Source organism: Phyllostomus hastatus, unplaced genomic scaffold (genome assembly GCF_019186645.2).
Source record: "Phyllostomus hastatus isolate PE091 unplaced genomic scaffold, TTU_PhHast_1.1 phas_scaffold_21, whole genome shotgun sequence".
Taxonomy (NCBI): domain Eukaryota; kingdom Metazoa; phylum Chordata; class Mammalia; order Chiroptera; family Phyllostomidae; genus Phyllostomus; species Phyllostomus hastatus.
In genome coordinates this window covers 12130449-12143219 of record NW_025334017.1, presented here as the reverse complement: position 1 = coordinate 12143219, position 12771 = coordinate 12130449, and the positions used below count along the sequence as shown (strand labels likewise).

Here is a 12771-nt window from a genome sequence, read left to right as displayed (position 1 = left end):
GCCTGGCTCTGACCTGTCTTGGTTGACCATCAGCATCTGTTGCTCTCTTGCTCTTGATAGTTTGCCTGAAATGAACTACTGTTCCTTCCTGACTTCTAGCTTCTGTATACTTCCACAGTGAAGTTCTGCGTCTGGATTCCAACATCTGCCTTGGTTTGCCTAGTCCTGATTAATCACACTGGTCCCACAATCTAGAAATACCCAGGCCAGAAAATCACCGGCTGAATCCTGGAATAGCTGTGCAATCCACTCGGAATCTTCACCCTCCCACTTAGGAACGGATCACCACGCTCTCAGGTGTGAGTTACCATGATGTATAACTTCAAGGTAGTTGTGAGTTATACATGAATGTGTAGCACCTGACACGTACAAACACATAATAATTGATGATTTCAATGTTATCCTGGGATACTATTTTAGATACTTCAGAAAGATCAAAAAATTACACAAAATCTCTAAATCCTCCCCAAATTCTTCCTGTAGTGAAAGCTAATGGGAGTGAGGGGAACTTTAGGGTACTCTTACAAACATATGTGAAAAGATAAAGATTAGATGGATTTTTATGTGACTAAGAATATATTATTTTAAAGAAAAATAATTCAAATTATATTTTAAGTATGATAGACTCTTATAGTAAAGAAATTCTGGAATTTTAATATAAATGATTTTCTGAGGACACAAGCCTGAAGAATCAATGGGGCCCAATTTGCGGCAGAGACCAGAGCATAATTTGTCCCTCAGTATCAATTCTCCAATTCTTTATTTTACCACAGAACTCCCCAAGCTGTACACATGGCTGCCCAACTCACAACACACTTCCCTGTCTCCTTTGCAGCTCATTCAGCCAAGTTGTGAAGTTCTCTGACCAAGAGGATGAACATGAAAGTGACATGAGGAGTTTGTCTCACATCCTCTGCCCCTCTGGGTCTGGAACGGGTAAAGGGCCCTGGCATGCCAGCTTCAACCATACCAACAAGATCACTCTAGCATATTGGTTCCCCAACCTTCTTTGCACAATGGAACCACCTGGAGAGACTACATAAAATACCTATGCCTAGCTATCTCTCCTACAGACTTACATTTAATTAGTCCTGGGGGATGGCGGAGAAATGATAGAAGGAACAAGAGTCTCTGAATAACCTGATGGAGCTGGGCTGCTTACTCTTCTGGAACACTGCTGGGGAATAGTACCAAAAAACTAAGTAACCAGAGCTCTAAGAAAGAATGAAAAAAAGGCCGGGTTGATTACATATAGCTTTCATAGTCACAAACAATCCTTCTGTGTCATTTAAACTACTGATGTTTGGCTGCAGTGAAAGTAAGTAAACAAATATGCTTATAAACATACATTATAAACACAAAAATTCTGGTCTTCAAAAGAAAGAATATATAAGTACAGGTAAAAAAAAAGTTGCACTTTCTCTAAAAAAAAAACCACTAAAGTATACCAATAGCAAAAAGAGTGTGGTTTTAGCATAATCCAGATAAATCATTGGTAAACCAGAGAAGATTCATTAAAGAAAAACTAAAAATAAAATTTAAAATATTAAGACTAATCAGTTAGACAAGAAAAAGGTAGAAAAAATATATTAAAGTTTGCCAATTCATTAATAATTTGCATAAATCAATGACAGCTTGGAAGCAAAATGGGAAATCTCAAAAAGATCATTTTAGGACAGAGTTAGATAAATACTGACTTATCTTACAGGTTCATTTTTGATAGGTTACAAGTTAGACTGCCTTAATAAGGAAATGGACTCCTCCTGTTTTGTTGCTCTGTCATCCTCCACATGTGACTTCCATTTCATGGTCCCAAATGGCTACCCATTACCTGCCATCACAACCTCACACCAGCCAGGAAGAAGGGGAGAGTGCATGCTCCTTTGTTATAAGAACACACTTTATAACATTTCTGCTCATCCCACTGCCTAGAACCTATACATATGCCCACATCTAACTGCAGCAGAGGCCAGGAAACATGATCTGAAGCTGGATAATCATGTAATGAGCTAAACTTCTATCAATACAGAAGGAAAAAATGCTGGCTATTGGGAGCAGTTAGAAGTCTCTGCCAGAGGTCTATAATTAAAAGGTATAAAAAAATTGAGATAAAACCATGTCTAGAATATTCAAAAATGTTATCAAATGTAAAATATATAAATACTAAAAATATTTCTATATAAAATATTAACATATATTAAAGTTATACAAAGTCAAACACGACTGAGATATATGTACAGTGTGCACAAAAATGAAAGTCCTCTTTCACAGTTTTACCTCTGGGGAAGTAATGACTTATTAAAGTAATCTTGGAATACATGGGTATGGGACTACCATTTAGGTGAAATGATGCCTTTCTATAGCTCCTCTCCTAGTGCGATTGAGAGAAGTAAAACTTTGGAATGGAAGATGTCATTTCTGGAAGTCTAAGATTTCTTTCTTTGGGGCAAATGAGAAAAAACTAGAATCCAAGGGAGCAAGGCCAAGTCGAGGCATTTCAAGGCATCAAAGGCAAACACCAACATTACTTGCACAATCACTAAAAATGTGTCACCATCTATAAAGTGTCTCCTACTGGCCAGAAGACAACTTAAAGAGGTAATTAAAGAAACAAAAGTGGCAGAGCACAGCCAAACATAGATATCAACCCTTATTTGACTGTCTCAGAGAAACAAAGTTTTCGGATGCAAAAAAAAGTTTACCCATTCATATTCTATATGGCTATATTTTGCTAAAAACCTAGAGAATATTTTTATATCAGTATTCTAAATTTAACCAGCTGGAGTCATTTCTTAAGTATTATACCATTTAACCTTTTCAGATGAAGGGTTTGCCTTTTAATGGAAAATACGCATTTTGCATTAATGACGGAACACAATGTCCTTGGCTTAGATATTCTCCCACAAAACAGGTCCTTTTTTGGACATTATACTTAGCTATACAGTAAGGCTAGAATACAACAAATTTATTCAAAGAACCAAAATCTGAAATCATCTACACTAACTAGAAGTGTTTAAAAGTCATTATCTCAACTTCATGTATCAATTTTCTTAAAATTACAATCATTAAATTCCTGTATCAAATGAAATAATTCATAAGAATGAAAAAAATAGAAAAAAAACTTAGATATCAGTATTTGACTGATTATGCTTAATACTAGTGGAAAAGTGACCCATAATTTTAAGCAAAGAAAATTTACTAAGGATGTCTTTCCTGTATTTTGTATTATTTCTATAATGTCATAAATCAAAGAAATCTTGATTTTAATATAGGTAAGGCAATTTTAATAAGTTGAGAATAATAAAAATTCAACTATTATGAAAAGTAAATTCACAGATTTTCAAAGAGCTAATGTAAACCAAAAGAACTATTCTTAGGTCAAACTAATTGTACTCAGAACAAATATAATGTTATTAAGAATTAAAATACAATACCAGAAAAATTGTAAAAGAACACTCAACAGAATGCTGTTAAAAGACCAACACTGAGAAAAATGTATTCACAACAAAACATTGTCAGATAAATCAATGCTTCTTTTTAAAAAGTATCCACAATGCTTGCTGTGTGCATTAAGTGTAATATAGAACTTGTACAAAATTTGTATCATGGTTTAAAATTATTACATCAATATTTCCAAGGTTTGAACCTCATCATAATAAATGTAATACATCAGGAAAGCTTACTTCTCTGTTTTGACTTTTAAATTTATGTCACATTTAAGAAAGTCACATTTTAAAGAAATAATTATACAAAGATACTATACAGAAGCCCAACAAACCTCAGATGTCTATGTTCAATTCCCTTTACTCTTCCTGAAAGTGTATGTTCCAAATCTTTACTACCGTTTTTAAGGCACCTCACTCTCAACCAATACAAACAACAAAACAGAAACAAAGCAGAACACAAGGAAAACACAAGTTCGACTCCACAGAGAAATAAAGGCCACCAGGTAGATACCTCCAACTTCCCTGTCCCCTAATGTGACCCTTGGCTTTACACCCTTCCCTCCTCCCAGAGGAAAGCATCCCTCTGTAGCTCCAAGACCACCCTCCCTGCATTCCTGAAGGCCCCTCTGGCCTCCCCAGGACCTTTATTTATTTGTCAAACTCTCCTGTGTGCTTCTAGGTTGGAAAAGGAAGGGGTCAGGAGGAGGCCAGGTGGCCTAAGCAAGTTCCAGGCTCATTCTGTGAGGTAGGAGAGACAGGGGAGAGAGAGAGGAACTCAGAGTTGGGGAAGGGAGTAAGAAAGAAAATGCTGACTACCTACCAGGACCTCACCACAGGAGCTGATTAGAACTTCCGGCCAGCCCTGTGAGATATCGTATGTGTCTTCCAAATGTGGAGCTAGGCATAAAGAGGCTATGGAATTTGTCCCACTTCACACAGTTTGTACATGTCATGCCAGGTCTTCAACCCAAATTATCAGAATCCCTAAACCAATGCTTTCTACCTTCACCCCCTTGTCCCAGTGGGGAAGGTGGGGCGCTGGAGAGTGTGGAGGTACACAGGCCATCCCAGCAGTTCCACAAGCTCACTAGAGAAGCAGCAAGCAGAACTTTTAAAAATATAGAAGAGACAGCTTGCTCAGTCTTAGTTCTGCAATGACATTTTGCTGTGTGTATGTTCCACAGCATGGTGGCTCAGTGAATCTTGCCCTGGTTTGCCAGAAGATGCACCTGACTTCCACCATGCTCCTTAGTTCCCTTTTTATTATTTCCTCCTCCTTGGCTATACACATCTTCCTCAAACATCTTGGACAAAACCATCCTTTTACAATACTAACCTACTTCTTCCCTTGCATTTACCACCAAGCTCCTTGAATAGTTTCTCCACCTTCTTCATTTCCTCAGCTTCCACTCATGTCTCACCTCACTCTCAGTCAGGCTTCTGCTCACAGCCACTGCTGAAGCCAAAACCCCAATGATGCTCTAATCACCAAACCTTCCATCTTTACACCACCTACTTCTCCAAAGTTGACACTTGAAAGAAAGCTTTCTCTTGGGAACTAAATCCTTCCTGGCTGTCAAGAGGTTGTTTGTTTTCACTTTTGAAGGACTCAGTCTGAGTCGCCTGGGCACTCTCCTCTCCCTCCGACCTTTCAGCATCAGCTCTCCAATGCCCTACCCTTGGTTTGTATGTTTTCTTCCTCAAACTGTTCCCCTGTGTCATCGGATGCACTCGACAGTTTCAACACAGATGACTAGTTAATTTCTAGCTCTCTAACTTTTGCCCAAATTCTTTCCTAAGTTTTATCTTCCTGTCTTCTGAAATCAGAATTTGCAGCTCAATGTGTCCAAAGCAAAGTTCCCTTTTCTCCTCCTCCCAATGCCATTCTGTCTCTTGCATTTCCTTTCTCATTAATGACACAACCCATCTTATCTTGGAACTAGAAACCTACACCCGCCCTGTGTTCTCCATTCTACTTACCTTCACTTCTGAGTGAACACAAAACCTAGAGTTTCTATCCAAGAAACCCCTCCCACTTGTTGGGTGTTTGTTTTTTTGTGTGTGGTTTGGTTTGGTTTGGTTTGGTTTGGTTTGATTTGCCATCTTCTTCATTGCATCTACCTTAAACCAGACATTTTACATTTCTTACCTGGGCCATCACAATGGCATAAACTCCCATTGGGTAACCAGACTGTAGTCTTTGCTCCTCAAAACCATTGACAGAATTTTCTTGCTAAGAAACAAAGCTAATCTCAACAGGTTCTATTTTCCCATTAACACCATCAATCATAATAAGATACACTCATGCAAGTGAAACCATAGACTAAAGACACATCCCTCTGCATGAGGAGTAGGCTCTGACCATAGGATGAATACTTCAAAAATCAGAATTATGAATGAATTCCAATTAGTTTATGGTATATTTACTGCAAAAGTCAAGACATTTTAAAGGCAGCTTCCCAATGCCATCCTCCTGTGTGCCCCTCGAGCTAAAGACTAGAAAACGAAGAACCCAGTCAAGTCAGCCCAGGAGTAGTGCCCCACCAGGGGGATCAAACAGAAGCTACCCAAGGGCTCAAGACAAAAATAGGGCAGAATCTGCAGACCAAATGAGCAAGATGACTCTGATAAGGGAAGAAATCTGTATTACACAAGCTAGGCTATGCTTCTTTCATGTTGTTTCTAAGATTATTGGCCTATGCTCTCCTTTAGTAAATAATAACAGCACCATTTGAAGGTATAACCTGGCCCAGATTAAGAGGAGCAAGAACAAGTCTTCTCTGTATGCTTGGGTGGACTGTTGCAGAGGCAGCACGTGCTGAGGGCTGGCGAGGTGGTGGAAATAGGGCATGAGGAGAAGGAATCTGAAGGTGACACTCTGAGACACAGACTCAGGGAATCGTGGCCTGGCAACTTCTTCCCACAGGAAACCCCTGCTCAGTGCCAACTGTGGTGGCACCTGAAATTCTTAAACTTTTTTATTATTTCTTTTTAAAAAGAGCAAGCAGCCTTGGCTGGTGTGGCTTGGCTCAGTGGATTGAGCTCCAGCCTGCAAACCTAAGGGTGGCCAATTCGATTCCCAGTCAGGGCACATGCCTGGGTTGCAAGACAGGTCCCTAGTGTGGGGCACATGAGAGGCAAACACACACTTATGTTTCTGTCTTGCTCTTTCTCCTTCCCTTTCCCTCTCTCTAAAAATAAATAAATAAAATCTTTAAAAAAAGAAAAAGAGCAAGCATACCTTTATAATTGACTTCCCAATGCCTTTAGTTGAAATTGGAATTTTAAGGAGTGAAATCCTACTCAAACCAGACTGAACTTTTCTCATCCCCTGTGAACACCCAAAAAGCATATGGAACTTTTTATCTCCCCTAATGAAGGATATTTCAATGCCCACTGCATGCCAGGTCATGCCAGCACACCCAGCATGCCATCCCAAGGTCACACTGAGCATGCTACATTGTGGGGATGGGTAGTTCTCTTCTTTTTCTGGCACATTCCTCCTCAGCCTTCAGGAACCAGCTTTATTATCACCTCTTCCCCAAAACTTCTCTTGACCGCAGATTGAAGGCACACCCTAATGTCTCCCTGCTTCTTTGCTTATCACTCTATTGTTGCACCTCCCACACGATACTGTGATTATTTGTATATTAAGGGTTGGGGCTGCACCATGAAGTGGGGTGCGGGGGCACAATACAGCCAGTAACATAAGCCTTAACATAATGTGTTGAATCAATTAATCTGTGCCTGGAATAGTTAGATCATGACTGAAAGAAGTTGTTTTCAGATTCATTCAAACTGTTTCGTTTGCTTTTGCTTTATTTGCCTGTTTGTTTTCTTGAGCACCTGCTGTTTACAAAGCACTACTTTTAGGCCAAGAAAAGCATACATAGGAAGTCACTATTCTCTTGGAGTTTACCATCCAGTTAAGTGTTGTTTCTCAACTTTAGCAAAAACACAAATCAGAAGAAGGTGGAGCTATGCTAGAAGCCAGGGTAGAGAGCCTGAATCCACACAATTCAGCTCCCCTGAGCCCTTTGTGAGGACCCTGTAGCCAAAACACAGCACCCTGGAGCTCTAGAGAGCACCATTTGAAAGAGCTAAGGAACACATATATCAGACCAGATAAGGTAATAAATATGCAATTGTTTAGGGTGAATTGTAAAGCACCATACTTACTACAGTTGTTACATAGACATAAAGTGTTCTTACTGTCTTAAAGACCACTGAGCACTTACAGAATAGCATGGGAAGGAGTGCCCTGACAGAAAGAAATGCAGGGTAGGGAGCCAAGAAGAGGCTCTGAGACACAGCACACAGGTAGAGGAGAATGTAACAGAGACAAAAGTTATACACTGAGGATGAGCAGCATGTGTGGCTCTGCATGACGACTGCAGCACCAGAGTGAACAACGGTGACTATTCATCAAGCTCTCCGGGAGCCATTTTCTGGGCTGAGCCCCATGCGTACATCATCTCACCCTCCCAGCAACCTGGAGACATTTACTGTTTCCCCACTTTCCAGATGAGGAAAATGGGGCTTGAAAAGTTCAGGAATGTGTCCAAAGTTATTGTGGCATATCTGACGTTAAAGCCTGGGCTGATAACAAATTTCAGTATCTTTAGTTTATGGCAAGACACCTAACTTTGTCTTAAAGTGCCCGTAGTGTGCTGATTTGCCAGGAACAATCCGTTTCCCATCGTCATTGTTAACAGCACTCTCACTCTCAAAAGTGTCCCCACTTAGACAAGAACGAACACGGTCATCCTGCCTCAACACTGCTTGCTACAGTGAAACATGTCTGCGCAACTGTCCAGGCCCAATGCAAAGCAAAAATGGGAGGCCTTCTGTTCAAAAAGCAGAGAAAAAGAGTGTTATTAAAGGTGCTGAAATACGAAGTTTTTTCCTTCTTTCTTATATCCACTCTGCTCACACTCCACTGTCCTACTGGACTTCACTTGCAAAAGACAAGCTCAAAGACAGAATTCGCAAGAATTTCAAGATGGTGATGGCAGAGCATTAAACCTAGCACAAGGTCCTTCTGAGTGCTAAGCCCGATGCAACTGCTATGAAGTGAGACCCACGAGGTTGGCCCCGATCTACCCTTTTTCCATCCACTCAGATGGTTCTATGAAACCATCATAAACTTCACAGGCCCTGTGACTAGGGTGCAGACAGGATGCTGGCTGCAGCCTACTTTTGTCAAGACTTAGGACATTAAATACTAGGTCTACGATAGCATTTCTCTAGAAGAAATGTTTTATTAGAGTATTTCTAATGAAACACAAAATTTCATTTCCCAAACAAAACAAGAATATATAATCTATTCAGCCACTCTCCACCATTTTATTTTTGACCTAAAATAATTAATCCAGATAATGTAATCTATCCATAGTCTCCAATAAAAATTTAGAATACAGTGAATTCAAATAACACTGTGTTAGAAAGTTTTTAAACTTCAGTGCCTGAGGTAAATCATGTTCCTGTTTTAAATGAAGACACAATGTTTAATTTAAAATATTTTGTTACAAAAGTACATATGTATATGAGCTTAAGTAATTATTCCACTATCTATACAGACAAAATGTAAGAAAAAAAATCAGAAATTTAAGGATTAAGAAATTGTCCTTAAAAATGGGTAGAAATTTAGAAGATGGGTCAATTTGCTTGTTTGTTCATTCGTTCGTTCATTCATTCATTCAGCATGTACTGTGTACCTACGAGGTCTCAAGCACCATACAACATTCTGGGGAAACACAGATGAATAAAATGTAGCCCTCAAGAAGCTTACATCCTAGTAGAATGAGACAAAGGTAAGGAAATAAATGCATAGGCTGTCTTTGGTGCTAAGGAAGAAGTAACCACAGGGCAGAGAGTAAGTACACAGCAATGAGCACTCTAACCTCGCAGGGATGCAGCAGAGAGAGAAGGTTCATGAGAGGTTTCTGCAGGACTTGAACTAAGCCTGGAAGGCCCAGTAGGAATCCAGCAAGTAACTAAGGGCTAGGGAAGAGCAAAAGAGGAGCCCTGAGAAAGCATGGCTTCCTTGGGAAGAGAGCCACTTTAAATGACAGCAGCAAACTTAAAGGACAGTCCCTTGTCCAATCAGGAAGTGTGTTCCTGGGTGGCAACTAGAGAGAGAGAGCCCGTGTACTGAGTCTATGTACAGAGAACAAGGCCATGTTCACGGACTATCTGGGACTGAGGTGGCGAAAGGCGCTCTCTCCTTCAGAGGTGAAGGGTTGGAAAAGAGAAGAGAGAGGAATCAGAAGTAAAAGATCTTAGTAAGAAACATTATCCCCTCAGGCCATACGATCATTTAATCAAGGGCAATAATACCATTGTGTTGACTTATTTATGGGCCCACAAGTAAAAATATGTTCTTGGTAAAATTATGTTTTCTATTTCTTTGTAATAAAGATAGGTGTTACCTTTCATCCATGTTAGTGGCTTGAGGCAATGACAGAAATCTAAATTACTAAAATAACAAATATTTAAATTTGACTTAAGAATGCACTATCAAATTTCTGCAACAAATTTACCACAGTACTTACTTCATACTACAGCTAATTATTTTAAATTACTCTTATTGTTTGTCTGCATTTCTAATTATTCCATTAGGATGAACTTGTGCTATAAGATGAATTACCAGACCACAGGGTTTAAATATTTTTAAAGCTCTTGGTACATATTATCTTAGGCTAAAATTATAACTAGATTGACTACATCAACTGAAAGTAAACAAATAAAATACATGGAAATTAAATGTTACTATAAATAATTCTCAAAAAAGAAAATCTAATAGTATATTAAGTATCTCTTAGGATTTGAATAGTTGTAAAACTATACAGAAGGGTGAACTTTTGTTAAGGATGACTTTTGGGCCAGTCAGTGTGCTTGTGTTTACGTGTGTGTATAACCACATATGTGCACAAATAGTAGACAAAAGGAAAGGAAAAGTCCATAATTTCTGAATCAGATGAGAAGAATGAAATTATAAGATGATCTGCTTATAAATAGGAAAATATAATTTATTTTATGTCTCCCACAATCTCTTACTTAGCTCTGTATAGCAATTAGTTTGCAGTTTTAATAAGCAGGTGTTAACATTAAAGGGAAAAATGATATTTTAAATAAAGATCAACTTGGTTTTCAAGGTAGCTTAGGTTAGCTATTTCTCTAAATTAGGAATCTGCACAGTATCTTTTTCATAAGCTTTAGAAAGGAGTAACTAATGCAATTTAAAACATGATTCAGATTTTTGTAAGTCAAAGGACTTCATTACCACCAAAGTTTCGGAAAGCCATATTTGAGGTTATTAAAAGTCAAATCTCCTTTAAAAACATGCCTTTTTGACATTGTTGCATGGAAGTGTACGATTCTACTTATTACCAATTACCAGTATATTCTCAAGTGCCCACATATTTCTAAAGAATGTAGTCCCTGGGGCTCAAGTAGATTGATTTTAACTTGTGAAATTAACCAGAAGCCAACCCATGCATCTTAAGTCCCTTGAGAAAATGTTCTTTCCTTTTTGCCATAGCTAAGCAGTTAATTTCCTCTATCATAATCATAAGCAGAAAGCTTACACCTTTGAGAAAACCGAGCAGGAAGTTTAGCCTCCGAAACATTTTCCTTTGGACCAGGGGTTTCCCAACAGGGTGGTGGAAGAGGAAGGTTAGAAGCTTTGGGGGAGACTGCAAAGGCTGCAGCTCCTGAGTCTGAATGATACTCTCCTGGGCATCTGGGTGGAGAGAAGCCAATCCGCAAATTCTTTGTCTTTGCAGCAGTGAGTAGAAAAAATTCAACTTTTGAGTGATGTCTCAGAAGTTTTTTCACTCAGTTTTGCCCCTCCTGATCCTACAATGAATGAACCGTTTACAAAGGCAACTTCCAGAGAGCCAAGCTGAAACTTTGAAACAAAGTTCCTGCCAGTTCTAGGAAATCTTGAAGTTGTTTGACATGAGTTTTATTATGCGCCTCTCCCGGGCTCAGTGGTCACAGGGGACCCAGGACCTGAACGGGGACTGATTTAAACCAGGGGTGGGGGAGGAGTTAGTAGGACTGGGATGGGGTAAGCACTACATGTGGCTTTAATATCAAACAGCTGCTAGAGATCATAACCCCACTGCTCTTTCTGTGCCTACCCTCCATCAGAATCCTGCTTCAAAGATTATTCTAACTAAAGGGACTTCACTGCCATGGAATCTGAATAATGAACTCAAACTCTAGAAGAATCAAAGATTTAAAAAAAAACTAAATGTATTTGAATGTAGCAGGGTGATTTTAATCAGCAAGTCAAAGTCCTAACAAAATCCCCAGGGGAGAAAGAGAAGGAGCGACGGGGGGGGCGGGGGGGGGGGCGATGCCCTGAGCAACCGAGCAGGCCAGGGCGGGGGTAAAGAAGAGTAGGTAAAGATGAGGGCTGCCGGGATTCCCTGAACAGGCGCCTTCTCTTATTCCAGCTAACTTTCCAAACTAGCAGTTCTCCGAGGCCCTGGCAACACCGTGCATCCCCAGGTATTAAACTTTCCCCGCGGGGGCCAAGGCACCGTGAACCTGGCATCCGAGCCGGATTCAGGTGCCCGCGAGGCTGGGACCCGTCCCTGTCCCCGCGCAGACAATGCGGCCCGCGCCCGCCATCCCCCGGCGTCGCCCTGCGCACTCACCGACACCAGGAACTCCAGGGTTCCCACGTAGTCCCGCTCCGTCTTCTGGAGCTCGCTGAGCACACACACGCGCAGGCGAAGCTGCTTCTCCTGGTCCTTGGCGCTCTCCGAGCGGCCGTCCGCGCGGCTCTCGTCGTTCATGGTGGTCGGTGGGACCCCCGGCTGGCGGCAGTGCTGCGCGCTGTCTGGTCCACGCGGTGGGAAAGGAAAGTTGATGGCTCCGCAAAGTCCAAGGAGGGACGGGCGACTTTACATGCTGGGTAGAGGATTCGGCTGGGGCGCGGGGACAAGCCGGGGCACTCGCTAGAACTCCTGCGTGGGAGGCGCGGGGCGCTGCGGAGGAAACTCCCGGGAGATGGGGCTCAGGCCAGGGACCTGCGCGCCTGGCCCCAGCGCTCCGGCCTCACACGGCCCCGGCTGGAGGGGAGGCGGCTCTGGCAGCTACAGCGGTGACTTGGACATTAATCAAATGCTTTGTGTCCATGTGACTCCGACCCTTTACCCTTCGCCAAATCTCAGGAAAAAGGAAACACAACCCTGGGGAAGTGTGTTGCGTGCCAGCTAACTAAACACACACACACACACACACACACACACACACACACACACACACACACACAGTTAGTACTTGAGATGGAACTAATGGGAGATTCCCA

General features: G+C 41.1%; 1 protein-coding gene across 2 annotated transcripts in view; it reads right to left on the bottom strand.

Moving 5' to 3' along the window:
- Positions 1 to 12523, bottom strand: part of PREX2 (phosphatidylinositol-3,4,5-trisphosphate dependent Rac exchange factor 2) — a 228078-nt gene extending 215555 nt beyond the window's left edge. For both annotated transcript variants that reach the window (XM_045861068.1, XM_045861069.1), the window contains exon 1: positions 12116 to 12523. In XM_045861068.1, coding sequence (XP_045717024.1) covers positions 12116 to 12256 — 141 coding nt within the window. In that variant the 5' untranslated portion in view covers positions 12257 to 12523. The remainder of the gene's footprint in view (positions 1 to 12115) is intronic.
- Positions 12524 to 12771: the final 248 nt, after the last annotated feature.